Genomic DNA, 27,737 nt, shown 5'->3' on the forward strand with positions numbered 1-27,737 from the left:
TTGAAGCAGCAGTTTGTGCAAATACACGGAGCTAGGGAAGATCCTGCTGTACACACACACCCCAAGATGGGCTCCATCCTACCTTGGCTGCTAGCAATTCCCAGAATTGCCTAAGGGAAAGGGAGAGAGGGTTGGGGGTGTAGCTCAGTATTAGAGCACTTGCTTAGTATGTGCAAAGCCCTGGGCTTGATTTCCCAGAATTGAGGGAGAAAAAAGGAGGCAACTAAGAATTGGAAAACAGGCCTCCTATGGAGACCCACAGCCAGAGCCTTGAATGATTTCAACCTAGATGCTTGGACTCCACCACTACTGGGAACTGGGGGGCAGTTTGAGTCTCAAAACCAGCAGAGGCAGCCTCAGTCCAGGATGCATATCTCATAAAACTGTTCCCAAGACAAGCACCATCTGTACCACTTTTATTGTCTTTTGTCCTTTATTTTCCCGCTCAAAAACACCTCCAAACACACACACACACACACACACACACACACACACACACACACACATCCATGGCAGAGAACAGCTGAGTCGGGAGGAGCTGAAGAAACCAGCTTTTTATTTGTTACTATAAGAACCAATTACAGAATCCGAGGTTAAAAAACGGACAAAAGATCTTTATTTCTGAGCACTGGCATACAAAAGGCAGAGGGGGAGGGAGAGGGAAGAAAGAGCATGGGCTGGAGCTGATGCCAGCTTAGGGGCCTCAAACTCCAAATAGGGAAGTCCGGACACCGGACAGGAAAAGAAACCCCCAATTAGGAAAAAAAAAAAAACCACATGGCAGTGCACGCCCCCCCCAAACAGGTACCACCACCTGATGTTTACTCTTTCCCCTCCCCCATCCCTTTCATAAAGGGAGGCAAAATTTTAAAAAAATTAAAAAACCCTCCCCCCAAATCAGGCTATAAGTCCACATGGGCCAAGTTCCTGCAGGCTGCCCTCCATCACAAGCATGGAGAAGCATGGGAAGGGGACAAGTCACCAAGGCGGTAACACCAGAGGGCACCCAACCCCTCCAGGGACACACGCTCACTTGCTCCAGCCCTCCCTTACTCCTCACTTCCTTTGATTCTAAAGGGAAGGGAGGTCTGGGTGCACTAGACACCCACCCTTTACTTCTCAGTCCACCTCCCTTCCCCAGAGATGCTCAGTCCTCCAGGACAATAGGCTCATTGGTGCTGGCAGGATGTGATGGTGCAGGGAGAGGGACTGGGGGCCGCACTGCAATCAGCGTTGGCTTCACCTTCAGGGGCAAGTTGGGCCTGCGGGCAGCTCGTCGCATTTCCAAGTGGGTTAGAGCCTTCCGTAGGGCCCTGCCACAAAGAAAAACAGAAATAGAAAAGGCTTAGCAAACACCGAGACCCCCAGGTGAAACTCCTCTACATTCTGCACTGCACTTCTCTTCGCTCATTCCTTTCTGCACCCAGTCTTTCTGGAGCTAGTCTTGTTCAGCTACTACTATTTCCCTTAACCTCCAACTTGAATGTCACCCGCTTAGCCCCTCCCATGTGGATTCCCTACCTGGTATCTTTTGTGGCCACAAATACCACAGGATTGGGGGCATCAGCTGGGTTTAGTTTCTGACGTTTGGCTGCTGGCTGTGAACTTGATCGAATCCCTGAGGCCAGAGGCCTTCCATTGGCAGAGAAGGGGACCCCTGTCCCTGCCATCTGGAAAAGGATGGGCAGCACAGTGAGGGAGTGACCCCCTCCCTTGGACTCCTATCAGAAAAAAAGCCCACTCAACTCAGCTTGACCTTGGCTATCAACTCACAGTCTCATAGGCCCGTTTCACCATAAGGCCTCCTAGGCCCCGGTTCTGGGTCAGCTGGTTTCTGTTGATTGGTGTCTTGGTGCCCCGAGGTGTTTTTGGTTTCAGAGGTGCCTGGGCCACTGCCGGGAGAAAAAAATAAAACAGACCTTTCGCACCTTCTCTTTTCCACGTTGTTTCCCTTTCCCACCTCCATCTCTCCCCTGGGCCAGCAGTTTACCTGGCCATCCTTGAGAGCAGTGATGGGGGAAGGGTCTAACAAACCATTTACCAGTATTTCAAAAACTCACGAGGGACTGGCTCAAATGGGAGGGCGCCTGCCTAGCAAGCATGAGGCCAAGTTCAAGCCCCAGTTCCACAAAGACAAATCAACAACAAAAAAAAATCAACAAATGTGATGTTACCAAACAGCTTATGAAAGAAAATTATTGGAAAAAAAGAAAGAAAAAACATCAATGGGCTGGAGATGTAGCTCAATAATAGAATGCTTGCCTAACATGCACAAAGTCCTGGGTTTAAATTCCAGAACCATAATAAATATATAAGTAAATAAATAAATAGGAAAAACCCACAAAAGTAGTTTGTTAGATTAAATCTCTGGAATTAGTGGGAAAGAAAAATGCAGGGGGAGAAAAAGTCCTTTTTGTTGTCTTTTGAGATAAGGTCTCCCTATGCAGCATAGGCTGTCTTAGAACTGAAAAACCTCCTGCCCTAGCCTCCCAAGTGCTGGGATTACAGACACACACCACCATGCCCAGCAGAGGAAAGATCTGTATAAAAGGACTGTATTACCCTAACTGGCTCCCCACTCCCTACCCACTCTGGCTCCAGTCTAATTCCCTATCCCATACCCAGATCTTTGACGATAGTTGCCAGAGGCAGCCGCACCAGAGGGTGAATCTTCAGTGGAGTCTTGGCAGCCTTAGGAAGTCGAATGGAGCCTGGAGAAAAAGATGAAACCTTCTAAAACCTTCTAGAGGAGCGTCACTACTTAGGCTTCTTCTGGGGCCAGGAACTATGTATCATCTTCTAAAGAAAAACTCTGTGGGGGGATAAGGGGCTGGAGCAGGGGTAGGCACAAACAATGTATACACATGTAAGTAAATATAAAAACAATAAAATAAAAGGAGAAAGGGGAAAAAAAAAAAAAGAAAGAAAGAAAAACCTCTGTGGCCTGCTGTCTCTTGTCATTAAATGTCCACAGAAAACACTGGTCTTTGGCCAGAGCAACCTTAAACCCACCACTAGCCCTGCCACTCATGTCCTTACACTCTGCCTTGATGGCATTGGCATTGATAGGGGCATAGGGTCGTCGGGCAGCCCTCCTCGGCTGTAACAGGTCCCTGCACATTCGTCTGGCCAGACGGGTCAGCTTCGTGGTCTGGAGCAAGAAAGTCTGCCTGTTCTTAGCCAGCAGCTTGGCCCGGTTGGCGCTAGTGGTATAGGGTGAGAGACTTTGGGCTTCAGGTCTGGATAAATGACCTCTTGAGTGTGGCTCCTGAAGGAAGGGCATAGGAAAAGGGGAGACTGCAGATCAGCACTGAGGCTCCCTTCTTTCTTATGTTCTTTTAAATGGCAATTTATTTCTGCCTAATCTCTTTACTGACACTCCAACCTACATGGCTCCCAACTATCAAGCACCCTCTGCCCATCAAACCATCTCCATGAAAGAAGTTGTACCTATCTGTATGCTTACTGCTCTCCCCTGCCTGTCCCCACATTGATCCTTACTGTGGTGCCCCGAGCAGCCCCCTCAAGCTGGGTTGGGGTCTTCAGTCCCCCATACTTCTTCCAGTAGATCCAACAGGAAGCACAAAGGCGGCACTGCATGTTGGGTGGGCCCCAGGCATACCACTGGGCAGACTGTGTGGCTATAGGAGCATGGAGAGGAAGAGGAAGTTGCTGGTGAGACTTGAGACCCTAAGATTCTTGGATCAGAGGATACCTCCTACCCACCCCCAGCATCCCTGTCCCTCCCTAATACTCACTGTGGCAGCTCTCACAAGTCAGGCCCTTCTGGAATCCAGCCCCATTCATGCCAGGCTTGGAACCCACAGAAATGATCTGGTTAGGGTTTGGCTTAGTGCTAATGAGGAAGGCAGGTGGAAGGAGAAACAGAGAAACCAGTCAAGGAAAAAGCTCATTTTCACTCTGCCCGTGCCTGTCTTTCTCTCAATCTCTCACTGTCGTATGTACATATAATTTTTTTTCCCCAGTGCTGGGGAACCATACTCCCCTGGCCCCATCTCTTTAATTTGACTCTGTCTCCTGTCTACCTTCAATCACAGAGGAAGGCACAAGTTGGGGGAAGAGAAGGAAAATACGCTAGTCTCCCTCCCCACCACACTTACTAGGTGGGGATGTAGACCTGTTTCAGTTTGCTGTCTGCTTCAGCAGCTTTCAGTCTTTTCTACAGGAAGGAAAAGAGAGAGAAAGAGAAGGATCAGAGCGTCTCAGCAGAAGGACATCATCAACTTCAAAGGCAGAGGTGGCCTCTATTCCAGCCTTCCCAGCCCAGATCATACCTGCTGAATATACCGGTCAGTGGTTTTCCACATGTAATAAAACTGTACTATGCTGGCAAGTGATTTCCAGGGTAGCTAAAGAAGGCAGAAGGCAGAAGGAAGAGAAGGCATCTGGCCCCAGGTCCAGGTTCCCTGACCTGTCATCTCTCCCACATCTCCTTCCAACCCCATCCACTTACAAAATCCTGGCGAATATCATTGAAATCCTTCCCATACTTCTCTAGGGCCTCCTCAAATAGCATAGCCTCAGAAGCAGACCATTCCTCCATCTCATCCCGACACAGCACTGGACCCCCCTGCGGCACCAGGGTGGACATGGCCTTAGCCAGGTCATAGCCATTCCTTTGCAACGTGTCCATGGCATGAAACTACAGAAAATATGAAGACCAAAGCTGAGGATCTAAAGACTCAGCAACACTAGTCTGCTGTTCTTTAAATACTCCTACTTCCTCTGAGACACCCTCCTCTCCCGCCCCAGGTTCTACAGGTCCCCACAAAGCCCAACCTTCCCAACTACCCACCAACTTCTGCTCACCAGGGTGATATCTCGGGAGGCAGCAGCTGCACTCATGTGCAGGCTTGGCTGCCGAATGGAGCTGCTGCAATCTAGGGCTCTTGCGAAGGTTCCCACAGCTCTAAGGAAGAGATTGAGAAGTCAAGAAAAGGAGATGGTGCAAGCAGGCTGAGGAACTAAGGAGAAGAAAGAAGGAAAACACCCAAGCCAAACAAAATGAAACCTATGTCCAAGAATAGGGTGGGACTCAGAACTGTGTCCATACCTCCCCCACCCCAACTTCCCCATCCACCCACCCCCTTACCGGGCCACCACAAGAAACTGATCAATCTGCCGGTCTGTGAGAGGGTTGTCTGGGTCCCAGACTTTCATCTCCATCTTCTGCTGGTTCCTATTATCTGATTCTCCTGGGCAACCAAGCAACAGCATCATCAGGAAGAGGGAAGGGGAAATAAATAGTGTCTTAGTCACTCACAATAGCACTTTTTTCCTCCTCTTCTGCTTGGATTCTGTCAGCCACATCACCTCTCAGAATTTTCCTCCCAACTGTGCCCATTTGCCCCGTTCAGGTTCTTAAGGTCCCATTCTGTCAGGGCCACAGCAGAAAGCCTTGCAGACTGTGCACCGCATATCCCAGGGCATGCCATTTCCAGCAAATGTGATTCTGAGTACCCCTTGAAGTCATAAGCCTGTCCTGTTGCTTACCCTCTGCCAGGCGATCTGGGATCTCAGCTTGGTATTTGCAACCAACCCTGATTTCCCCTTGATCAGCTAGAAGTGTTTTCTGCACAGGGTCAAACACCAGTGAGTAAAAAAAGCAGTCCTGGAGATATGGAGAGAGAAGGTAAGAGGGGTAGCAATTCACATATGCAGGGGGCAGTGGGGTATATCCAGGGTTCCCAAGACAGGCAATACGTCAACCCTTTACCTCCTTACTATTGACTTTCATTTTTTAAGGGCAATACCCACTCCCCTTCCTCTTCGACCAATACATCCTCTCACCTCCTTTTCCAGGTACTGGCTCAAAATATCCGTCTCATTCAAAAGAGTCACACTGCATTTCCCCCTGCAGGAGACAGGTCAGAAAATCCTGGGTCAGACCCTCATTCCATCTTCACAGCATCTCCAGTAAACCACCTTTTCCCTCCTTAGTCTAAATAAGCGCCCACAGTCCGCAACAGCTCTGATTGTCCCATACCTTATGTGGGTGGCAGGTAACGACTCAAACTGCCGAGAAAGAAAAAGCTCCCGGTGCTTCAGTTGGTGTCTCTGCTGCTCTGACACCCCTGGCTGCTTGGATTCCTCCTCAAACTCTCCTAGAACATTATGGATGAGAAAACCAAGTCAGAAACTAACCCAAAAGAAGGCACCTTGGAAAATCTAACCTAGGGAAAACATTTTTCTCTCTTTTCCCTAGGCATCTTACCCTTACCCTACCAGCTTTCCTCTTAGACCTGTGCCTCATTACAGATGCTCTCAACACTTCATCATTAATGTTGTTAAGGCAAGAGCTGCAAGAGTACAAAGAACGCTGTAGAAATGTATCCCACACAGAGCTGCCAAAGCTCAAACACCACTCATAAAGCACAAACCCTGTCACACTAGGCCCTGCAAAAACATAACACTTGGCTCTTTCTTGCTAAACCAGCCTAAGGTCCATGAACCCAGTAAGATGAAAGAATATCACAGAAGGTTGTGTTTATCATTTCCTCTTTTCAGATATCAGAACACTCTTTGCTCTAAAACATCACATGCATCCCAAACTATCCATCCCTTTCTACTTGGCACCTCTCAAGCAACATCTTCCTCCCCAAGAAGCTGAAGCTTGCCCTGCAACAGTGTAAAGGGTTAACCTGGCTGAGCGCCAACCAAAGTGGGAGGAGGCAAAAAAGCCTGGACCCAGGCTCATTGGTGCATTGTTCCCAACCTCAGGGAGAAAAGGGGGGGGAATGCAGTAGGCTCCGCCCATCTTGAGGGCACTCAGGAAACCTAGAGCAGAGGCTGCTAAGGCAAGGGGGACCACACCCCCCACACCCCTTGTGATTGGACAAGGCCAAGGTCAGCCCCTGCTGGATGGGGCTGGAAACCCCTAAGGGCCAGGGAACTTGGTAGGCCCAGCTCCTTATTAACCCCTTCATGACCAAAGTAGTCTGAAAAAAGGAAAATAATTTAGGAAGAAGGAACAAGAGAAAAAAGAAAAACTGCAAAAATGTAAAGGAAAAATAATTTTACAAGAAGAGGAGAGCTTAAAGAGAACAAAGGTAAGGCAAAAGGAAATAAAACATGTAAATTGGTGTGAAGAGGAAAATGGGAGAGGTAAAAAAGAAAGTATAAGAAAACTTCCCTACCACCTCCTAGCTTTCTATTCTCTTTTCAACAAATATTCACCTTCTCATGATTACAAAATAAAATTGTTTCCCTGTTATGCAGCCTTCTCAGTACAATCCCTTCCTCTTCACCTTGACCTTTCCAATGAACCCAAAACTATGTCTTGCTTCTCTAAAGCTCTTCCCTGTCCCCTAGTTTTCTGTTTCTCTCTCTGACTCTGTCTCCATGTCTCTCTCTCTCTCTCTCACTCACACACACACACAGAGAAACCACATACTGGCCTTCCTTATCATGGTCTCCCCAAACTGCTTCCAACCCCAACGTGTAAAAACAAGCCTCCCTCCACAGACCGTGCACTTCCCACCCCCAAACTCACACCCCTGCCTTGGGCATGCTACCAGGGGAAACACCTGCAAGGACATGCCCAGGCCTCAGATCATGGGGAGTGGGAAAAGGGATAGGATGAAGACACTCACTGGCATTACTGTCAGCCAGACTGTTGAGGCTACTAGAAATGTCCCTTCGCCGGAAAAGACAGACAACCTTTGCTTCCACATTTCCATTTGCAGTCTAAGGGGTGGAAAAACGTGGCAGTGAGAACTTGTTTGAAAGTGGAAATGCAAAAGGAAGAGACTAACAACAACCAATAAATTTCTAAGGGCCCTAAATAAAAAAGCCCAAGAAACTACCAGTACCATCAAGGACAGAATTCCAAATCCCTTCCTTTGCCCCCAAAAGACAGAATAGCAAAGTCCCCACTAAGCTCTTCCAATAGCATTTCCTAAATACATCTAACGAATGAATGGATATTCATTCAGATAGGCTCTTCCCTTCTACCTGAAGTTAGAGATCCTAGAACAGACCATAGGGGCAGAGGAGGGGGTCTGCTCAGACTCACCTTATTGAGCTCCTCAATCCGTCTCACCAGGTAAGGATTGCTGGAGGAGTTCTCAAAATAGACATAATCTGTAGAAGGGGGTGGGGAAAACCAGAAAGATCAGGATATGGGAGAGCCAGAACAGGACAGAAAGTCGGTCTGAGTGTACCAAAAGGAGATAAGGATCCAGGTAGAGAGGACACTGAGATGTGGAAGTGGAGAAACTAAATAATAAGGATGTCCCCACCCTAGCTGCACTAGTTCCAAGATCAGGTCTTCACTCAAACCTGTGTCTTAAGAAAAGAGATGAGAAAGAAGCAAGGGTTCCCATGCAATCCCCACAACTCTACGATAGAGTAGTACCCCGGTGTCTCAGAAGTGATCAGTTGTTCACTCTAGCGTAGGTGGGGCCCCCACTTCCCGAACAGAGGCGCACAAAACGCCTAGGGAGAGAAAACCTCCGGGTTGGTCCTTCGCAGGTGGCCTAGCTGTCGCGCCCGCTTCCGCGCCCCCTCGGTGCCTTGTCAGTCCCTTCGGATCCAGTTTCCCAAGCCCACTCCCAGCTCAAGGGGCGGGGGGGAGTCGAGGCAGACCTCAGAGGGCCATCGGGCTGCCCGCAGCCTCTCCGAGACTCGGCGCCGGACCGCGTCGCCGTCGCGGCACCGTCGCTCCTCGGTTCCGGTTCCGGTGGGCGCTCGGGTCCCTACCGCCCCAGACGTGGCTCCCCGCGCCGCCGGGTGCTGAGCTTCTCAGGTCCCGGCCCCCAACTTCCCCTGCCCCGATTCCCGCACCTCTGCGCCGGATACTCACCTCCCACCCGGTACATGTTAGCCGCCATGGCCGTTCCCGCCGCCGCCTCCGGCTGCACAAAGAGGACAGGACTCTGCTCGAGACGAAGCCCCCAGCGCGGGGCTGGCACTTCACGGGAGTGTAGATGGGGCTCGCGCAGCCGGCACCTTCCACTGCCTCAGCCGTCGCGGTTCATCCCGGCCCGCGCGGTTGCCGCGGCTGCTACAGCCTCACTCCCCGGACGCCTAGGCCGGCGCTGGTTTGCTCGGCTTCTTCCGGAACGAGCTCGATTCCTGTCGGACCGGAGCCAGGCTCCGGCTCTCCCCCGCCCTCGCTGAGTCCCACCAGACGTTGGACTCGGCCCGCCGCAGAGAAGGCTTGCCCTGCCCGCCTCGGGATTCGCCTCCTTCCGGAACACCTTCGGCTGATCCGGAGAACAAGGCCCGCAGCTCGGCTCACGTCGGAGAGCTAGATCTCACAAATCGGTCGCTTCCGGAAGAGGTTCGGCTCCTTTCGGCAGCCGCTCGGTTATTTCCGTCGCCGCTCGGCCCTCCCACCACACTCTCCCTACCCCGAGAGCAAGAGAGGAGCAGGGCTTAACTCTCTAGTTTCCGGAGTTCGGACTATGGCCCGAAACGCTAGCGCGTCCTCGCTGTTCTATTTGCAAGCGGTTTTGCATGTTATTTGCACGATGGGTCTGTGTTCCCTTACCCTTTCTGTACTCTACTTTTTCCCTTTATCCCCACCCCACGGGGCCCCTAAGGCGCCCAGCCGCGCTCTACCAAAACACCCGGAGGCGAGTTTGTTTTCTGTTTATTGCCCCTCAGCAGGCAGCGGGAATCAGGGCCAAGGCTGGGGCTACCCGGCTCAGACAACGGGTCTGTACAGTGTGTGCAAGGGTGCTGCTCGCCCTTTCCAGGGAAATGCGCGATCGGGAATGTCTCGAAGTCGATGAAAGAGTCGGTCCAGGAAACGTCGGTCCTTGGTCCTGGGGGATTCGGTCAGGACGGGGCCACGCCGCAGGGCCAGTCTAGTCCCGCAGCGATCAGACATCGAGAGAGGAGGCAGGGGACAGGGAAGGGGTTCGAGAGGGCGTGGCGGGCGCTGACCCTGCGCCTCCAGCACCCAGCACTCGCCACTGGAAGATGCTGGCGTCCTTGCCGCCTAGCGAGACGAGGTACGAGTCATCGTGCGTGAACCGGACACTGGTTACGTGGCTGCCATGGCCTCCGTACATGCGACTTGGCGCCTGGGCCAAACAAAATCTAGTTGCGACAGCGGAGCTCTCTGGACTGTCCGCCCACCCCAGCGGTCCCCACCAGCCTCACCTTGGCGCGCGCGCACGGGTACTGGAAGAGATGGACTTTGCAGAAGTCATCCGCCACTGCTACCACACGCTCATTATGTGAGCGGCACAGGGAGTTGATGTCTGTCCCATCGGAGCCGTCCGGCCATACGCCTAGAACAGCGGCGGTCCTCAGCCAGGCCTCCTCCCCGACAACCAGAGCTTCACTGTTTCCCGCCCCGCCTCCTGCTCAGACAGCTATGGCCACCCACAGGCTGCGTTCCCAGCAATCCTTCCCTTTCCTGAGGGCTGGAGGGGCCTCCTGGGTCTGCTGGTTTCTTGATGCTCACCCCACAACACACGTCCAGCATTCAGAGGTCAGAATCATCTTCACCTTGTCTACAGACCGCTCCCGCAGGGATCTGCGTCCCTGTACTACTGCTCACCATATACGTGGAAGCCCAGCACACAAGTGTAGGTAGCCCACTCTCTGTCTCGGCTCTCATAGCGATTCCTTAGCAGCTTGCAGCCTCCAGCCACGTCCCCTGCACAGAGGAAGCCCACCCAGCTCAACTTTCATCCTTCCCTTAATCAAGAAGATGCAAGGCCAGGTTGGAAAGACTGGCTTGAGGCTAGAATTGCAATGTGGTCACAGCATAGCAGACATCCACCCACCTCCTTGTGTGCTTCCTGAGTACTCCTGAAGTTCTCCTAACAGCTTCTCTCAGTCCCTCCTCCCAAGGTAAGTCAGCCTGTTCACAACTACCATGAGAAACTTCCAAAACAATCTTTTCTTAGCCCATTTTTCAACTCCCTTAAGTCCTTGTGGGAAAACATGTCATGAAATTGTGTGTGTGTTTTCCAAATCACATAATTTCAACTCCACTTTTTTTTTCTTTTTTTGGGGGTGGTGGTGAGATTGGGTCTCACTATATAGACCAGGCTGGTCTCATACTTGCAATCTTCCTGCCTCAGCCTCCCAAGTGCTAGGTACTGGTATCTAACTCCACTTTAAACCCCATCTCCACCTCCAGATCTGTTGCCCCCTCTGCCTAGATCTCAAGTATGGATCTTCCCCTAACCACGAGCCCCCCGCCAAATAAAACCCATTCCAGTTACCCTCTCCTCATGTCCTCCCCCACTGTCACTCACAGTAAAGAATTTCATAGTCCCCAGAATTGGACATGATGAAGTTCCCATCTTTGGACCAGTCAAGGTGAGTAATGAAGCTGGAGTGACCCTGGGAACAAGGGTCAAGAGTTTTAACAATGTAGCTATTTCCCATCTCCAGATCTCCCCTTAATGCATCAGACTCCTGTGCATGCCCCTTGTTACCATATCCCACCCTCCACGCCCCCCCTTCCTCACCACACAGCGGCCAAAGCGGCTGGATTTGGCACCATCACTGGAAACGCTATAGATGTAGATCATGTTGTCATGGGAACCGATGGCCAGGTACAACCCATCTGCAAAGAGAGTCACTCAGACAGAGAATGGCCAGGGAAGGATCTGAGACGAGGGTGGGGGTGGCTCCCACCTGGGCTGTACCGGACAACTGAGAGCTGCTCATTGCCATCGGTAACATCAGACACGATCTCCCTGGTCTCTGTGTCCAAAACCAACCACCTGGAAGGAAGGAAGGGGGGGTAGAGAGGGAAGCAAAAAGACAGGATATAAGGTGACCTAAATCAGAGAACTTCAGAAATGCCTTGATATAGAAGAGAGATTACCACTGCATTCTTAAGCTAGGGAGTGAGAAGAGGCTGGGGGCAGATAAAAAAAAAAAAAAAACTGAGGGGCTTCTGATGCATCTGGAAAAGAAGTCAGAAACTACAGACCAGGCCAACCATAAAGGCCTTGTAGAGTTAGTAAGCCTGTCACTTCCTGCACTTCTCCCATTCCCACTGCTTCCCCATCCTGGGCTGCCACTTCCTCTGCTCCCAGGCTCAGAGAACAAAGTGGCTGGAGAAGGGTTAGAGAGTTACCACAAGACAGCAGAGGAGGAGAAGAGCAGGCCACAGGGAGAAGAGGAGTAGAAAGGCACAGTTGGACTCCTGAGCAGCCTTGGTCACCCTCATCCACACCCCCAATTACCAGGAACCTTTCCCAGACCTCCCTGCTTTCCCTCCCAGGAGTCCTGGTGCCCTCTCACCTCCCAGTGTTCAGTCCTACAGCCACGACTGCCCCACTCGGATGGAAGTCAGCACAGAGACCCGTCTCCTGGGAGAGAAGAAGAGAAGAAAGTGAACTCAAGTTCCTTTCTAGTGAGGGAACTAGGACAGACATCTTGTTGTCCTGATAACTTCAAAGCCTCCTTCCAAGGAGAACATGGGGGAAGAAGGGACAAGAAACCTGGGATGGAGGCAGGGTCACTGGAGCACCAACAGGGATGGCTAGGGAAAAATCCCTAACCATCGAAAGGGAGGCCTCTATCTATGCTACAGACTAACCATTTAGCAGCTGCTGAACCAAGAAGAGGCCTGAAGGGTGGGGGAGCAGTGCCTAGGCAACACTAGGGACATCAACTTTTAATAATCTGTACAGAAGAATTCATATTTGAGTAGCTTGTGGAGCCATACCAGTACAATTGGTTGTCCCTGGGGGGTACAGAAGAAAAGGTAATGTTGGGGAAGGAGTGGTAGCCACAGGAGCAAAGGTGGGTATGGCATAGGGGATTGATTAGGGATAGCTGGCTCTACCTTGAGGTCGATATTCCAGGCCAGCGCATGGCCCTCCCCATCCCATAGGCAGAGCTGCCGGTCATGGCCACAGGTGAGGAAGCGGTTCTGGGAGGGATGTGTGCAGAGACCCCAGAGCTCATCGGTGTGGCCCTATAGCAGAGTATGGCCTGTCACTGCTGCCCTTCCCCAGTACCTACCTCTTCCCTCCTTCCTCCTCCAGCTCTTGAGCCCCCTACCTGGATTACAGGTGAGAAGCCCTGAGCCAGATCTCCCCTCAGCAATGCATTCTTTGTGGTTCCCACCAACAGCTCGGAGCCAAGCCCTTCAGCAATGGCCCTCACAGCCCCAAAGTGTTCTGGAATCTGCAAAGTGGTAATAGAATGTCAAGAGCCCACTGACTACTCCTATTCTCCTTCCTCCCTTGACCCCAGCCCAGCCCTTACCTCAGTCTCCTGGAGGGCCACCAACCCAGGCCCCCACTGTACCAGTCGGCGGTCCCGCCCACCACCACTCAATACTGTCCCGTCCCGCCGGACACAGAGTGCGAAGATGGAACCTTCATGAGCATGGGCCTGGGCCACAATCCCGTAGGTCTCTGTTGAAAAGCCCCAGGTGGGTCATACTCTTGGGGTACAAGGGATAGGAAAAGGGACAGGCTAGGTAGAGTAATAACTTCCAGCTATTAAGTGCCTACCAAATACCATCTCTGTTCCTTGTGACTGCCAACACAGCTATCTTCCCATTTTACAGAAAGCACAACCTAGGCTCAGAAAAGTAACTTCGTAAAGGCCTATTAGCAAAAGTGAGCTTTGACCCTGAGATATAGCAGATCCAAAGTCCCAGCCCTCTCTCCTTCGCCATGCTGACCCCCAGAAACTACCAAGGTAGAAAGATGAGAAATCCTCTCCTCTGTTTCCACAGATGTGCGGAATGACACCCCACTTGACAGGCGGAACCACATACCTTTGGCCCCACCCCTGCCTGGAGTTCTGGAATCAGAGAGGCTCCGCCCCCAGGTGAGAATGTTCCCCTCTGAGTCCCCAGTGAGAATGTCTCCATCAGGAAGGAACACAAAGCAAGGAATAAACTTGGGTTTCTTGTATTTCTGAAGAAGCAGAGAACAGAGGTCAAAGACCAGAAGTCACAGGAAGGTTGAAGACTGGGGAGCATTAGGTTCTACAGTATTCAGACCAATTCTTCCAGCCCACTCTGCCCTCTCCAGCACCTTTCACTCATCCATGCCTCACCCCAAAGACACCCTGTTTCCGGGCAAGGGTTCCATTCCCAGGAACCCCTGCTCCACCATTCCAGTTCCAGAAGTGGACATGAGATTTCCCGCTGGTGACGATGCAGCTGCTGTCACGAGGGCTGAAGCCAACAGCCAGAACTGAGTCATTTGTACTCTAAAGGAGGGAAGAGACTAGATTCAGTCACCCCAAGCCCTTGAGCACTCAATCTCCTTGACTCTTCAATTTGTATCCTGACAGACGGCCTGCGAAAGTCAACAAGCCCCAAACAACCCTTCCTCCAAGGCCCTAGTCCCAGGCTGGGGATGTAGCTCAGTGGTCAAATGCTCACCTGGCATGCTCAATACCCTGCCTGGGACCCCAACACTGGCAGAGGAAGAGGCGGGGGAAAGTCCCCTAGGGCCTTGATTCTCCATCAGAATGTCTATAGTCCCCACTTCACAGACAAAGAAGCCAAGGCTGAGAGAGGACCAGCCAGAAAGGAAGTAAATGTATAGATAACGCTGGAGCTATCTACACTCCATTTTTCCCATGCCACATCAACCTCAAAGCCCCCCAGACCATGTGGCCTCCTCACCTTGATCTCAGCCAGCTTTATTCCCCGGCTGCAGTCCCACACAGACAGCATATGCTCATTGGAATCATCCACCACACAAAGAAAAGCACCCTGATCCTGAGGATGGGGACACAGTGGAGGGGCTGAGTGAGCACTGGAAGCCTGGGGATTTGCAGTCAGTAGACAGAGGGTTCTAAGATAGGTCAAGAGGGCAGGAGAAATTGATATATGCCCCTTTCTCAGGAGAACTGGCTGAGTGGGGCTCATGAAGTGTAAGAATGGGGTTCCTAGGTAAGAACAGGGGTCTAAAAACTTGAGGCCAGCTCACCGCTGCTGAAAAAGCCAGGGCCCCCACACCACGCTCAAAGGCTCCCAGTCCAATCTCCTGCAGCTTCAGCAGTGTTTCTGAGTCCCACACATGAACTACAGGCTGCAAGGGCTGGCAGAGGAGAAGGGGTCAAGGCTATGAAGGAAAGCTGGGCTAGAACTTCATCTCATCTGCCTGGTATTGACTTCAGTCTTACCTTTCCATCCTTGTCCACTCCAGCTGTCTGTCCCGAGGCTACACGAACACCATCAGGATGAACAGCAAGGCTAAGTGGGGGAGGAAACACTCTAGGGAAGGGGGTCTCTCTAAAGACCACCCAAGACACTTTCTCTTTGCTTGCAGATTAGCAAGGCAACTCTCCACACCCAGCCAGACCCACTTCCTGCCAAGCCCACCATCCCCAGGCCCTAGGCCCCTCACCATCGAACACAGTCTGTGTGCCCCCGGTAATGTCTCTGGCCGCCACCTCCAGGACCCCCTGGGCCTCCCCCAGGCCGGTACAGCACCACCACACAGGCAATGAAGTAGACCACCTCCCCAGAGCGCAGCACAAACAGATTAGAGCGGGAGTCACGACCCCTGTACCCATAACTAAGATCGGGACCATGGTCAAGGAAAGAGTCAGACCAAGGGAGGGATGACAAGGCTTCTAGCTGGCAGTGCCATCAGCAAAAGGATGGTAGGACAAGATATAAGAAGGGCTTTCTGTTCCCATAGGCCCAGGAGGAAACTATAAAGAAGGTGTGGGGGGGGGGCGGGTTCCTGTTGTGGGAAAGGTAGTTCCCATGGGCCTGGAAGGAGCAGGATACACCCAATCAAGGCTGAGGGTCTCCAGGGGTGGGCCGCTGGGCAGCTCCTCAAGGCTACGGATGCCAGATGGGATGTACATGGTAATGGGGCGGCCACGAAGGAACATCTTCACAGAGATGCCTTCTACAGAAAAAAGGGTAGTGTCAGCCTCCCTTCCAGAAAAGCCAGAGCAGAACTCCACCCACTACACCTCACAGGTCCCTCAATATAGCTCCTGGGCCTACAGCCCAAATCCTAACTCTATCATCCAAGCTCCTCCCTCCACCCCTCTGTACATACCCAAATTGTAATTGCTTCTCCGAGATCCAGGACCCCCAGGGCTAGAGAGGGGGTCTTTGCCCCCACGGCTGTTGGAAAGAAAAAGACAGGTACTAGGGTAAGGTCCCAAGACCTGGGGGGAAGAGGCAGAACCCAAGAAAGAAGGTTCCTCCCGAGACAAGTCACCCCTGTAGGCATCATGGGTGTCAGGGCCTTAGAGTAGATGGACACTTTTAGGCAGGCGCTCTACTACTTGAGCCACTCCAACAGCCCCCAGATGGGGACTTTTAATCTCATTGAAGAGATGAGAAAGTAAGGCCACAAAGCTTGTAAGAGGCACTGCAAGTGCCTTTTCTCCAATCCTCTATCAACTTGTTTATTTCCCCATCTGTAAAATGAGGCCAAAGTAAATCCAAAATGTGGACCAGTCCTACCTTTCAGGAATGTGTGAGGCAGGCAAGAAAGCCCTTATCTCTCCAAAGGAAAGAAAGTGACTGATGAATTTCCACAGATCACTATCATTGGATGATAATAAATTGATTATCTGTCTTCAGAGAATAAAGCAGAAGCCAAAGGAAAGAGCTAGAAGGAACATTCAAGTATATACTCTGAGACAACTATGCTCAAATGTTCCCTTGCCCACTAGGAGTAAGTAGAATGAGATTCAGTAGATTTTGGGTAAAAGGGGAGGCTGAAGCACTGAGAACAGGAGACCATGAAAATCATGACATGAGAGCTTTTGGAAAAGCCTCTTAGAATCTTGGAAAGTGTTTTGTGATATGATGGAAAGGGCAAGAGAACTGGTATCAGGAAGAGTTTGGTTCAAATTTTCATTAGCTGTGTGACCTCAAGCTAATGATTTACCCTCTCTGAGCCTGCTTCCTTACCTGTGCAATGGACAGCATGACACCACCTACCCCTCAAAGATGCTGTGGCAACTGAATAATGGAGGAGGTGGAAAGTTTGTCACAGTGCCTGGTACACAGTAAAAGCCACTAGAAGTGCTTATTCCTCTCTTCCTGTTGGATAATGAGATTCCCCACCCCACCCAGGGAAGTGAGGTGAGGGATGTGGAAAGTCAAGAGCCTGAACCTGGGGTAGGGCAGGTTGACGGGGAACCTCACCCACCTCTCTGTGCTCCCTGACCGCAATAGCAGGTTGGCTGAGGAAGCTGCCTTCCTGGAGAGTTTCTGCCGGGGCCGCTCAGAGGGTGAGGAAGAGGAGGAAGAATTTCTGCGTGGCCTGGTGGGGATAGAGTAAGCAGGTGAAGGTCATGCCCTCCACTCCTGCTCTCAATCATCCCACCCCTCCTAGCCTCCATCGCAGAACACCTACGTTTCAACCCGCTGCAGGGGCTGCACAGGCCTGAGGATCCCTGGGGGACCAGGAGAGCCAGCCCCACTGCTGCTGCTGCCGCCTCCTTCAGACTGGGTCCCACTAGGCTCTTCGCCACCCCCCTGAGTGGCTGCAGGCCCATTGCTCAGGCCAGGGAGTCCAGGGGATGGCTCCATTTCCACCTCTGTCTCTGTCTGGGTGCCTCGGCTCACCAAGGAGGGGCTGCATGTAGGTGGCAGTCCTGGGGGGACTGCAGGGCTGTGGGGAAACAATGAATCAACCTGATGCCCAGAGGCCCCAGGAAGGAGGAGGAAAGGAGTGTGCTGACATGCATACCTGTCCCTTGTAGGACCTGGTGTGCCAGAGCCCTGTAGGGAGGTGGGTGGCCCATGCAGACGCAGTAGGCGAAGGGCTTCTGCCAGGGCTGCCTTTACCAGCTCCATCTCCTCCTCCTGCACCCTGAGCCGCTGGCTCAGGGACTGCAAGGCCTCCTTCGCAGAGCCCTCACCTGAGAAAGGGGCAAGAAGCATTCAGAAAGTATCACTACCTTGAAAAACCCCTCCCCCCGCCGCCCCAATTTTACAGTTGTCCTATAGGACAGCCCCTTTCAAGCAGCCCCAGGTATACAGGTTCAACCAGAGAGAAGGATTTGGGTGGTAGAGAATCAATTGCCTCCTTCTGGCAGGGCAAGCAGGCAGCCTGGCAAAGCTCCCTTCCTGCTGCTTTCTTAGCCTCCGCAAAGACAGGGAGTATCATGGAATACTACGGGGTAAATATGGAGTACTTCTGAGGAACGTGGGAGCCAGAGAGAGGCACACTGTCCTGTTGGGGGACTGCAGCCCTCCCACTGCGACAGCAAGCTCAGGTGTCACCAGAAGCACAGTGACAGGGACACCTGGAGAGAGTTTTGAGTAGGGGGTAAGACAGTGGAGTCATACTGAAGACCATAGTACAAGGAAAAAGTGATGGTAGAGGGACTCAGCAGTGAGCAGAGTCACAGTGAACGTCCCAAGGTAACCGTGGGGGTCAGAAGTAAAAAGACCCGGAATTCCAAGGGAAGAGGCCCAGAGTAACATAGGGAACAGGAAAACTTCCAGGGCCCCAGAATAACATGGGGGTAGAATGACGTTAAGGAAGTCTGAAATGACAGGAGGACCCAAGGAACTAGGGTGGGCGACCTGAAGAACTGTGGAGGATGCACAGAGCCCCCTTAGGCGAAGAGCACGCGGGCAAGCCACCAGACTGCTGTCCGGCGCAGGCAGCGCCCGACGGGCCGGCGCTCCGGGAAAGGGTACGCCGCCCGCCCCGCCCCGTACTCACCGGGCCCCGCAGCCCCGTCCATCCGGCCCCCCGGGTTGCTCCTAGCGTCTAAGCCGCGGGGGCCATGGCCGGGGAGAGGGGAAGGGGAAGCACCCCGGGGCGCGCGTGATGGGGTGCCGTGCCACCCCTCGGGGGCGCTGTCGAGCTGCGGAAAGGGCCTGGAGGGGGCGCTGTGGAGCCGGGGCCCGCCGGGGCCTCGGACTCTTCCGGGGCCGCGGTCGGCTCCCGGGGATGGGGTGGCGGGGCCGTCCCGGGCCCCAGCGCCGCAGCACAAACAGGCGCCGGACGCACAGCCGCCAGGAAGCGCGGGAGGGGGGGGCGGACCCGGGGGGGGGGCCCGCCTGGTAACCCCTCCCTGTCCGGGCCTCGCGGCTCAGGGCGGGGGCGGGGCCAGCCAGCTGACCCCCTCACCCCTCCCAGCCTCAGCCTCTTCCGCTAGGCCACTCTCCGGGCTCCCAGGGGATTTGGGTGCGAGCGCGGGCACTGAGGTCTCTGCTCCCCAGCCCCTAGCCCCTCTGCGCTGAGTCGACCAAACCCCGCACTTCCGCGAGGGGGCAGGGCAGGGTCATGAAATGGGCCTTCTGCCCGAGGGCGGAGCTTTTCCAAAGGTGCAAGGCCAAGGCATCCTGAATTGGGTCTAGCGAAGGGTTATTAAGGTGGTGTGGGAGGATGCCCAGGGTATTGGGGTCAGGATGGCATTAGCCCAGCTCAAGCCGGGCCAGGCTGACTCAGCATCCTGCCCCGGTCAGCCCCCATCCCCGACAGCTCCACAGTCCCTCAGGCAGAGATGGGAGATGGCGCCGGTATTGCCCCTGGTGCTGCCCCTCCAGCCTCGCATTCGTCTGGCGCAGGGGCTCTGGCTTCTCTCCTGGTTGCTGACACTGGCCGGTGGCCTCACGCTCCTGTCTAGTGGCCATCTCCTGGTTCAGCTACGCCACCTTGGCAGCTTCCTGGCTCCCTCCTGCCGGTTCCCTGTCCTGCCCCAGGCTGCTCTGGCAGCAGGTGCAGTGGCTCTGGGCACAGGACTGGGGGCGGCAGGGGCCAGCCGGGCAAGTCTGGATGCAGGCAGATACCCTTCCTGGCGAGGGGTCCTGGGCCCGCTGCTGGTGGTTGGCACTGCAGGAGGCGGGGGCCTCCTGGTCCTTGCCCTGGGACTAGCCCTGGGTTTGCCTGTGAGTCTGGACCAGGGACTGGAGGAAGGCCTGGGGACTGCTTTGGCTTACTACAAGGACACAGAGGTGCCTGGGCGCTGTCATGCCAAACGACTGATGGATGAGCTGCAGCTGAGGCACCACTGCTGCGGACGCCATGGCTACAAGGATTGGTTTGGGGTCCAGTGGGTCAGCAGCCGATACCTGGACCCCAGTGATCAAGATGTGGTTGAGTGAGTGATTTGCTTCTTCCGTTCTCCTTTTCCTCTTCCTCCCCAGACTCCCTCCTTGCTGCCTTGAAACTCTACCTCTCCTCACCCAGACAGGCAATAAATGGAGCACAGTGGTTGAGAGAATGGGTTACATACATTTCCACCCCCAGGGGCATGTTGCCAAACCACACTGGGCCCATTTCCTCATCTGCAAAATGGAGATAACAGTCCCTATCATACAGATACCATATGCTTAAATAGTTATGAAGATACATGCATTACACATGCTTCGCATATTCGTAAAACAATCTGTAAATGTTTTACTATTTTTCCCTCTCAACTCCTGTGGCCCTGAGCTTCTCTTCCTAGGCTTGTTTGCTGATATCTTTGCCTCTCCCTCTTGCAGCCGGATCCAGAGCAATGTGGAAGGACTATACCTGACAGATGGAGTCCCCTTCTCCTGCTGCAACCCTCATTCACCCCGGCCTTGTCTGCAAAGCCGACTTTCAGACCTCTATGCCCACCCTCTCTTTGATCCTCGACAGCCCAACCTAAACCTCTGGGCCCAAGGTTGCCATGAGGTGCTGCTGGGACACCTGCAGGGCTTGTCGAACACACTAGGCAGCATACTGGCTGTCACCTTTCTGCTGCAGGTAAGTCAGCAAAGTGCCCTGGGCCCACTTCCAATCTGGGACCCTGCCCTGCCTCCAGCCTGAGGCCCTGGGAATCCCTGACCCACCTCCACTTCCCTTGCTTTCCCCACAGGCTTTGGTGCTTCTTGGCCTTCGGTACCTGCAGACAGCGCTGGAGGGACTTGGAGGGGTCATAGATGGAGAAAGAGAGACTCAGGGCTATCTCTTTCCTGGTGGGCTTAAAGACATGTTGAAAACAGCATGGCTGCAGGGAGGGGTTGCCCATAGGCCAGCACCTGAGGAGGCCCCACCAGAAGACGTACCTCCTAAGGAGGTTCTACCTGAGGCCTAGTGGATCTAAGGTTGGGGGTGGGGCAGAAGAAGAGGGAGGGATGGCTGAGTGTGTAAAACTCACAACTCCTTACCAAAGCTCCAGGAGGGAACTTCCTGAGATTAGAGGGGTTATGGATAGTAAGCAAGCTAGACTGGGGTGAAAAACAAAACCAGGTATCCTATTTCCTAAAGTTCAGGAGATTGCTTCAGTGCAGGCTCTTTAATAAAGTTTTTGAATGAAAGCCATTGCTCTTTTTTGTCAAGGGAATGGATTTTTGTTGGTACTGGGATTTGAACTCAGGGCTTTGTGCTTGCTGGGCAAGTGCTCTTCCACTTGAGCTACACCTCCAACCCAAGAAAACTGATTTCTGTGTGAAAGAAAAGCAGCACTCCAGAATTTTAACTCTGGCTCGGCCTGTGCAGGAAAAGACGCCCACGTCTGGCAAAAACAAGGTGTGCCAAGTAAAGGAAAACAGGAGGCCCCTCCAGATTGAGAGTCTTTATTCTGGAGGTAGGAGGGGGTCCGCATGCTCAGGTGGGGAGGGTCCAGCCTAACTTCTCCAACCCTCCAGTGCATGCCCAGCCCCAATAAGTTACCCAGTTCCTCAGCCACCCTCCCTCCTGAGTCCATCTGTCCTGCTCCACCCCAGATAGAGCTGACCTGGCTCAATACAACGGCTGCTTGTCTCCAGCCTGTGGGCAGTGCCACATGGCAGGCTGAGAGAAGGGAGAAGCAGCTGGGCCACACCCTGGGGCCAGAGGGGCTGCCTCTGCTAAGGAATCAGGACATAGAAAACCACATCCTGGGCAGACCTGGGGCCTAGTCCCACAAGGTCTGTGTCTGAAATGAGGTGGAAGTTGGAATGAGAACACCATCACACCTCAATGTCTGGATTTGAACCCCGGCCCTGTCGCTGGAGCTGCTCCTCCTGCTTCATCTTGGGCTTCTCCGTCCGTGTGTGCCACACCAGTACCTGTACCAGAGAGTTTCAGTTAAGGAACAGCCATAGCCAGGCCTCTAGCTCAGTGTAGAATGAATTCTCTGAACCCCTCTATATTCAGTGTTGGCTGCAAAGTGTTAAGTGCGGGGGGGGAGGGGTAGAGGGATGACAAGTGCCTCTAAAATGGGGCTTTGTCCCCTTACCCTCTGTGTACCAAATGGGTTCCCAGAAATCTGTGAGATTCAGTGACAGGAAACCACTCTCCCTCCCAAGAAGCTACCCCCTCGGCAGAATAAACAAGGCTGATCAGAGATCTTGAAGGTTTCTCCTGGATCAAACATCCATTCCCAAGGATCTCAACCCACTTCTCCCATCACTTGTCCATCCCAGAGCCAGGTTTCTTTGCCCACCTCCATCTCCTTACCCGAGTACAGTTGGCAGCCCTTGGCTCCAGGTCCTTGGGATCCACAAGATGACTTAGGAGACTGCTCTCCAGGTGGCCCCGGGGAGCAGTAGCATCAAACTGGGCATTGGGCTTAGCCAACAGCAAGGGCAGGGCAACAGCAAATCCTGCCATGTCCATGGGGAAGGGCCTGTTGGGTTCCCATGCCGTGTGGAAGCCCACAACCCGGCCATCCTGTACCTGTGGGCCTTCAAATCGCAGGCCGCCCACCAGCCCTACAGGCCATACTGAGACACCATGGGTCCAGCGCATCTAACAGAGATCAGAAGAGAAGAAACAGAAGGGTGGCCCAGGGGAAAGGAAACAACAGAAAGAACCACTAGGCTCACTCCACTCCACTGCTCCCCACTTCTTACCTAGAAGCCTACAGCAACACTGGTAACCAAGGTAATAGAAAAAGCTGGTGCCACTTGAACTTTTTCCCCATCCCCATTCCAGGGCTCACCTCCTCAAAGAGTTCCTGGCTGTAGGTGTTGTCATCATCAGCAAAATACACGACTCCCTGGGTCCCTGGTGGTGGTGGGTCCTTCTCCCCTCCCACAGCACCCCCTCTACCCCGGAGCCAATCCAGAGCTTTGTTCCGCTGCTCTACACCACGGGGCCGAACCCAGCCTGGCTCGCCTTCCCGAAGCCGCTGGGCCTTGGGGGTGAGGACTGCCAGGTGTGTAAAGAGGAGATGGGAGGCAGCCAGGAGCTTGGACACCAGAGGGGTAGGGCCCTCAGCGTCCTCCACCAGCAGCCAGTGCAGCCGGGGCACCAGGCTCAGGGTCTGGGATAGTCGTACCAGTTCTGCCTTCTGTACCAGCCTGCAGGGAGAGACGCAGGAAGGAAAGTGGCAGGCCAAGTGTCCTTGGCCCACTGTAGCCAGGACAGCAACAGATTCTCCTGGGCAACTGTTAGCATCGACTCTCCCACCAGTACCCAAACTCCATCCTTCTTGACTGTCAACTTCATGCTGACACTCACCTGCCCTGCCTTTCCAATCAATGTCCATCACTCACCTCAACCCAAGCACTCTGGCTGGGGAAAGACTGTAAATTACTGGTATAGGCTTTGGGATCAGATGGATGTGGGTTTGAATCCCAGCTTTGTAATTTATCAGGTAAGACACCTTGGGAAATGGCTGAGTCTCAAGTTTACTCAGCTGTGAAATGGGAATGATAATACTTTATAACAGTATTATTTTTAAAAGTCAACAAGATGACTTTTTAAAACACTACTGGACCAGGTTCTTTTCCTTCTGTGCTGGGTTTCCAGGGAAAGGGATTTTAGAGGAGATCCTTGGCCATTCTTCTCCAGGGAGGAAGTTATTTCATTTTAGAAAAGGCCCTGGGCGTGTATGTGGCTCAGCTACTTTTGGACTTCTTCATTATTTACATCTGTCTGCCTGCCCCAGGGCTGGTGGTGTGTACAAGTGTGTGTATGTGGGAGGAGGGTTCTAGAGCTGCCTGGATCTACTTGGATCAGCCATCTGTTTCCAGGGAGCCATGTTAACAGTCCCTTTTGGCTTCAGATCCAAAAACCACATTCCCAAATTGTTTTTTTAATCAGTAATAAAGCTACACTTTAACTTAAAAACAAAACAAATATCAAGCACTTAACACACTGATTGGTAAAGAGTACCATATATTGTAAAGAAAGTTTGTGAAGTCATTTCTAGAAACTGTCCAGTCCTGTTCTACTTTTTTTTTTTTTGGTGGGACTGGGGTTTGAACTCAGGGCTTTGTACTTGCAAAGTAGGCACTCTACCATTTGAGCCACATCTCCAGCACATTTTGCTCTGGTTATTTTGAAGATGGAGTCTTGAAAACTATTTGCCTGGGCTGGTCTTGAATCTTGATTCTTCGGATTTCAGCCTCCCAAATAACTAGAACACCTTTTTTTTTTTTTTTCAGTGCTAGGAATCAAACCCAGGGCCTCATGCCACTGAGCTACTTCCCCAGCTCTTTAATTTAAGTAAGATTTAAAACTTTTTTCTCAACAAAAAATTCCTAGGGAGAATCAATTTTTCTTTGGATGTTTATTATCCCATTTTAAAATTTGGTAGGAATTTTGTAATCAACTTCCTAGTATTACCTATGTTACTAGAAAAACAACCATCTTCCCACAAAACTTTTGAGTCAAAACATGGTTCATTTAAGGTGTTGCTTGGCATGCTCTAGTTTAAGGAACACACTGTAGCCCAGTGCCTCCCCAAATTCATAAACCCCAACTTCTAGGTTGATATTGCCCTCTAGGGTGCACCACAGCCCATACCTGGCATAAGTGGGGGTAATGACATAGATAGTAGGCAGGGCCTCGGGTTCAGGAGGCTGGGCAGGGGCAGGGGGTGGGCGTCGGAGGTTCTCTTGCAGCTGGGAAATCTTCAGATCCTTCTGGCGAAGCTGCTCAGCTGCTGCCCTCAGGGGAAGGAGGCAGTCACATGGCTGGCCTGGTCCCCGGAAGCATCAATAGGAAAAGGGAGTGGAGGCAGAGAACCATAAACTGTTCAGCAGCCCAATGGGCCAAAAACTTTTCATTTAACTCCTAGTCAAAGCAGGACTCCCCTTACGGTTTCATTTTAGCATTTTCTCAGTGCTTCAATTAGCATTTTTTTTTCCATTTTTTTAATTTTTATTTCTTTGAGAGAGTATTACTATGTAGCCTAGGCTAGCCTCAAATTCTTGATCCTCCTACCTCTGCCTCCTGAGTGCTGGGATTACAGGCCTACACCACCAGCTTTCTTCAGTTTTAATAAATTCTGGCCGCTACGTGTGTGTGCGTGTGAGATACTCGGGATCCAACCCAGGACCTTGCACATGCTAAGCAGGAGCTCTACTACTGAGCTACTCCCGCAGCCCTGTTAGTTTTAATTTGAATATTAAACTGATTATCTGTCTCCATCCTTGCTACCTGCTGGCCCTAACTTTTTACCATCTAGGTTCATAAGGAACAAGTCAATATCCTTTTAATAGAGCAGTCTAAAATACCTGAGGATCATGCAGTGACACCATCCTTAAATCCCTGCTTTAGAAGCAGGGTTCAAGCTGCTCCCTTGACTGTGTGACCACAGACTTGTCATTCCATTCACTGAATGATTCCATCATCGGATAAACAATTGAATACTACTTGAGGGAAGCACTGCCTTAGGTGCTGGGGGTACAGCAGGGAACCAAATACAGACCCTGCCCTAATGGAGCTTTCACTTTAATGGAGGAAGCAGACACTAAGCAAAGAAACAAATTGTAAAATTACCACAAATTGTGATATGGGCTATGAAGGAGATAGAGAACAAAAGGGAACAGAGATAGTAAGTATTACTTCAGCTCAGGTAGTCAGGGAAGGCTTCTCTGAAGAGGTGACATTTGAGGGAAAACCTGAAGGATGAGCAATAGGTGGCCTAGGCAGAGCAGGCAGAGGGAGCAGGTCAAGAGTTCGAGAGACTAATGCGCGGGGGTTCTGAGAACCTGTCAGGAAGCCAGTGTGTTTAAGGCAGAACGAAGGAAAGGGGTAGTAAATGGGGGCGGACGGCAGGGTCGTACGGGGCCTTGCAGGCTCTGAGGAGCCTGGCTTTAACCGAGTTGCCGCGGGAAGCCGCGGGGCGTTCTACAGGGGAGCGCGAGGGGCCGCAGAGGGCTGTGCGGGGCGGCGAGCGGGAGGAACGGTGTCTGCGCAGAGGTGCTCGCCAGGACGGAAGGCACAGCGGCGCGCCCCCGGGCCAGCCCGCCGCAACCCCGCCCCGCCCCGCCCGGCTCACCGAGCTGCACCAGCGCGTAGAGGAGGCCCGCGATTGACACTAGGAAGTAGGCGAGAAACACGTTCTTCAGCTTCAGCTTCATGGCCGCGCCGCCGCGGACGTCGGAACAGGCGGGGTCCCGCGGGGAGGGAGGGCCCCCGCCCCCCGCCCGCCAGCCCCGCCCCTGCGGTGGTCCCGCTCTGCGTCCCGCCTTCCTCGAGTTTTTTTGCGTGCCCCAGGGAGCCGCGGCTGACAGCGCCGCCAGGACCCACTTCCGGTCATCGGTGTCACCGCTCCCAGAGTTAACTTCCGGTCCCACCGCCTGGTTCCGGAAAACACACGGTTGTGACGTCATATCCGTCCTGTTAAGCGCGCGAAAACCTTGGTGGGGAGCTCTCGGGACCCCCTCGGCACCTGCCCTTTGGGCACGGAATTGACGAGAACTGTAACATCCGCTTCTAGACTTTTCTGCTTAGTTTCATCCATCCGTCAGTCACAGCACCCAATAAACTGCTCAATACTTGCTTATACAAATGAATGAAATCTAGGGCCTACGGCTGATCCTCTTAAATGTCCCATAAATTCTCGCTCTAATTCTTGGGGATAGATGGAACTGCCCCCATTTTAGATAAGAAACTAAAATATCATCATAGACAATCTTCATGTTCCTACTTTTCTTTTATGTTGTTGGGACTGGGGTTTTAATTCAGGGCTTTGTGTTTGGAAAGGAGGCACCCTTACCGCTTCACACCTCCAGCCCTCCATGTCCCTCCTCGATATTCCAGCCCAGGACCTGTACTGTTTCTTCTGGCTCGTTTTTTAGCAGGTAACTGTGAGGGTAAGAAGGTGCCAAGGTGCCTGGCATCAGTGGCTCATGCCTGTAATCATAGCTACTGAGGAAGCAGAGACCAGGGTCTGTTTGAGGCTAGCCCAGGCAACAAAAGCCAGACCCTATCTCAAAAACACCTAACACAGGGCTGGGGATGTAGCTCAGTGGTAGAGCGCCTCCCTAGCAAGCATAAAGTTGAACCTGAGTTCAAACTCCACCACTGCAAAAAAAGAAAAAAAAAAAGTGCTAAGACAAAGCACAACATCCTGGGGAATTGAACTATTTCCTGAGTTGAGAGATTCCATGAGCTTATCCTCTAAGTGAGCATTAACAAGCATCTTCCTCTAAAAGTTTCTTATAAAGCAACCTCTTGCTGGTGGAGTGGCTCAAGTGGTAGAGTGCCTGCCTAGCAAGCGTGAGGCCCTGAGTTCAAACCCCAGTGCCACCAAAATAAGAAAATGAACAGTAATAAAACAAGTAAATAAAGCAACCTCTTGTGGTCAGTAAAAGTGGGAAAAAACTTTCCTGTTACCAATAGATTTTCTGGGGTATCTACTTGTTGTTTCAATACAGGTACATTATAACATTCAAACCAGACAACACACCTTTCTCCTTTTTATCTTTTTTTTGGGGGACTGAGTATTGAACTCAGGGCTTTGTTTGCCGAGCAGGTGCTCACACACAAAGCAGGCACACTACCACTTGAGCCACACCGATTCATTTTGTTTTGGTTACTTTGGAGATGGGGGTCTCTATTATATCCTCAGAATGGCCTCGAAATATCCTATCGGATCACAGTTCAGATTACAGGTGTAAGCCACCTGCACTGGGGTCTCGA

General features: G+C 52.4%; 4 protein-coding genes across 5 annotated transcripts; 1 reads left to right on the plus strand and 3 right to left on the minus strand.

Annotated features, from left to right (window-relative positions):
• Positions 1-535: 535 nt before the first annotated feature.
• On the minus strand, positions 536-8,959 carry Mta2 (metastasis associated 1 family member 2). The gene is made up of 18 exons (XM_020155878.2): positions 8,825-8,959; positions 8,036-8,103; positions 7,614-7,707; positions 6,008-6,125; positions 5,812-5,875; positions 5,515-5,632; positions 5,114-5,216; positions 4,831-4,930; positions 4,475-4,663; positions 4,296-4,370; positions 4,122-4,180; positions 3,759-3,856; positions 3,502-3,641; positions 3,040-3,268; positions 2,622-2,711; positions 1,774-1,892; positions 1,522-1,670; positions 536-1,313 (listed from the first exon to the last, which is right to left on the minus strand). The coding sequence occupies exons 1-18, from the start codon at positions 8,850-8,852 to the stop codon at positions 1,148-1,150; spliced, it is 2,007 nt and encodes a 668-aa protein (XP_020011467.1). The 5' UTR covers positions 8,853-8,959; the 3' UTR covers positions 536-1,147.
• A 641-nt stretch (positions 8,960-9,600) lies between these two features.
• On the minus strand, positions 9,601-18,753 carry Eml3 (EMAP like 3). Its single transcript, XM_020155877.2, has 22 exons — positions 18,624-18,753; positions 17,640-17,811; positions 17,304-17,561; positions 17,097-17,210; positions 15,990-16,057; positions 15,710-15,833; positions 15,321-15,491; positions 15,097-15,166; positions 14,901-15,011; positions 14,594-14,689; positions 14,017-14,172; positions 13,733-13,874; positions 13,213-13,364; positions 13,006-13,131; positions 12,788-12,919; positions 12,241-12,308; positions 11,626-11,714; positions 11,457-11,554; positions 11,241-11,328; positions 10,535-10,633; positions 10,132-10,262; positions 9,601-10,052 (listed from the first exon to the last, which is right to left on the minus strand). Exons 1-22 carry the CDS (start codon positions 18,643-18,645, stop codon positions 9,849-9,851), a joined length of 2,691 nt encoding a protein of 896 aa, XP_020011466.1. The 5' UTR covers positions 18,646-18,753; the 3' UTR covers positions 9,601-9,848.
• Positions 18,754-19,031: 278 nt separating this feature from the next.
• On the plus strand, positions 19,032-21,193 carry Rom1 (retinal outer segment membrane protein 1). The gene is made up of 3 exons (XM_020155880.2): positions 19,032-20,007; positions 20,393-20,639; positions 20,752-21,193. The coding sequence occupies exons 1-3, from the start codon at positions 19,316-19,318 to the stop codon at positions 20,968-20,970; spliced, it is 1,158 nt and encodes a 385-aa protein (XP_020011469.2). The 5' UTR covers positions 19,032-19,315; the 3' UTR covers positions 20,971-21,193.
• A 242-nt stretch (positions 21,194-21,435) lies between these two features.
• Positions 21,436-26,363, minus strand: B3gat3 (beta-1,3-glucuronyltransferase 3). Of its 2 annotated transcripts, none has more exons than XM_020155882.2 (5): positions 26,092-26,363; positions 24,612-24,750; positions 22,801-23,161; positions 22,317-22,607; positions 21,436-21,925 (listed from the first exon to the last, which is right to left on the minus strand). In XM_020155882.2, exons 1-5 carry the CDS (start codon positions 26,171-26,173, stop codon positions 21,827-21,829), a joined length of 972 nt encoding a protein of 323 aa, XP_020011471.1. In that variant the 5' UTR covers positions 26,174-26,363; the 3' UTR covers positions 21,436-21,826. The 2 variants fall into 2 exon arrangements, with proteins under 2 accessions (XP_020011471.1, XP_020011470.1); XM_020155881.2 differs by having other exon boundaries at positions 24,612-24,786; positions 26,092-26,362.
• Positions 26,364-27,737: the final 1,374 nt, after the last annotated feature.

Source organism: Castor canadensis, chromosome 1, assembly GCF_047511655.1.
Source record: "Castor canadensis chromosome 1, mCasCan1.hap1v2, whole genome shotgun sequence".
In the NCBI taxonomy this organism is placed as follows: domain Eukaryota; kingdom Metazoa; phylum Chordata; class Mammalia; order Rodentia; family Castoridae; genus Castor; species Castor canadensis.

What these genes read in the sequence shown, in the direction of transcription:
- Rom1 (XM_020155880.2), top strand. Translation starts at nt 19,316, where the DNA reads ATGGCATTAGCCCAGCTCAAGCCGGGCCAGGCTGACTCAGCATCCTGC. An exon ending in AGTGATCAAGATGTGGTTGA is followed by an intron (nt 20,008 to 20,392) that starts GTGAGTGATTTG and finishes TCCCTCTTGCAG; the next exon opens with CCGGATCCAGAGCAATGTGG. An exon ending in CTGTCACCTTTCTGCTGCAG is followed by an intron (nt 20,640 to 20,751) that starts GTAAGTCAGCAA and finishes CTTTCCCCACAG; the next exon opens with GCTTTGGTGCTTCTTGGCCT.
- Mta2 (XM_020155878.2), bottom strand. Translation starts at nt 8,852, where the DNA reads ATGGCGGCTAACATGTACCGGGTGGGAG. An exon ending in TAACATGTACCGGGTGGGAG is followed by an intron (nt 8,104 to 8,824) that starts GTGAGTATCCGG and finishes CCCCTTCTACAG; the next exon opens with ATTATGTCTATTTTGAGAAC. An exon ending in CAGTTTCTTGTGGTGGCCCG is followed by an intron (nt 4,931 to 5,113) that starts GTAAGGGGGTGG and finishes TCTCTTCCTTAG; the next exon opens with AGCTGTGGGAACCTTCGCAA.
- B3gat3 (XM_020155881.2), bottom strand. Translation starts at nt 26,173, where the DNA reads ATGAAGCTGAAGCTGAAGAACGTGTTTCTCGCCTACTTCCTAGTGTCA. An exon ending in ATTACCCCCACTTATGCCAG is followed by an intron (nt 23,162 to 24,611) that starts GTATGGGCTGTG and finishes CTCTCCCTGCAG; the next exon opens with GCTGGTACAGAAGGCAGAAC. An exon ending in GCCAGGAACTCTTTGAGGAG is followed by an intron (nt 22,608 to 22,800) that starts GTGAGCCCTGGA and finishes GATCTCTGTTAG; the next exon opens with ATGCGCTGGACCCATGGTGT.
- Eml3 (XM_020155877.2), bottom strand. Translation starts at nt 18,645, where the DNA reads ATGGACGGGGCTGCGGGGCCCG. An exon ending in ACCCTCAGCCTTGATTGGGT is followed by an intron (nt 15,492 to 15,709) that starts GTATCCTGCTCC and finishes TCCCGATCTTAG; the next exon opens with TTATGGGTACAGGGGTCGTG. An exon ending in AGGCAGGGGTGGGGCCAAAG is followed by an intron (nt 13,365 to 13,732) that starts GTATGTGGTTCC and finishes GCTTTTCAACAG; the next exon opens with AGACCTACGGGATTGTGGCC.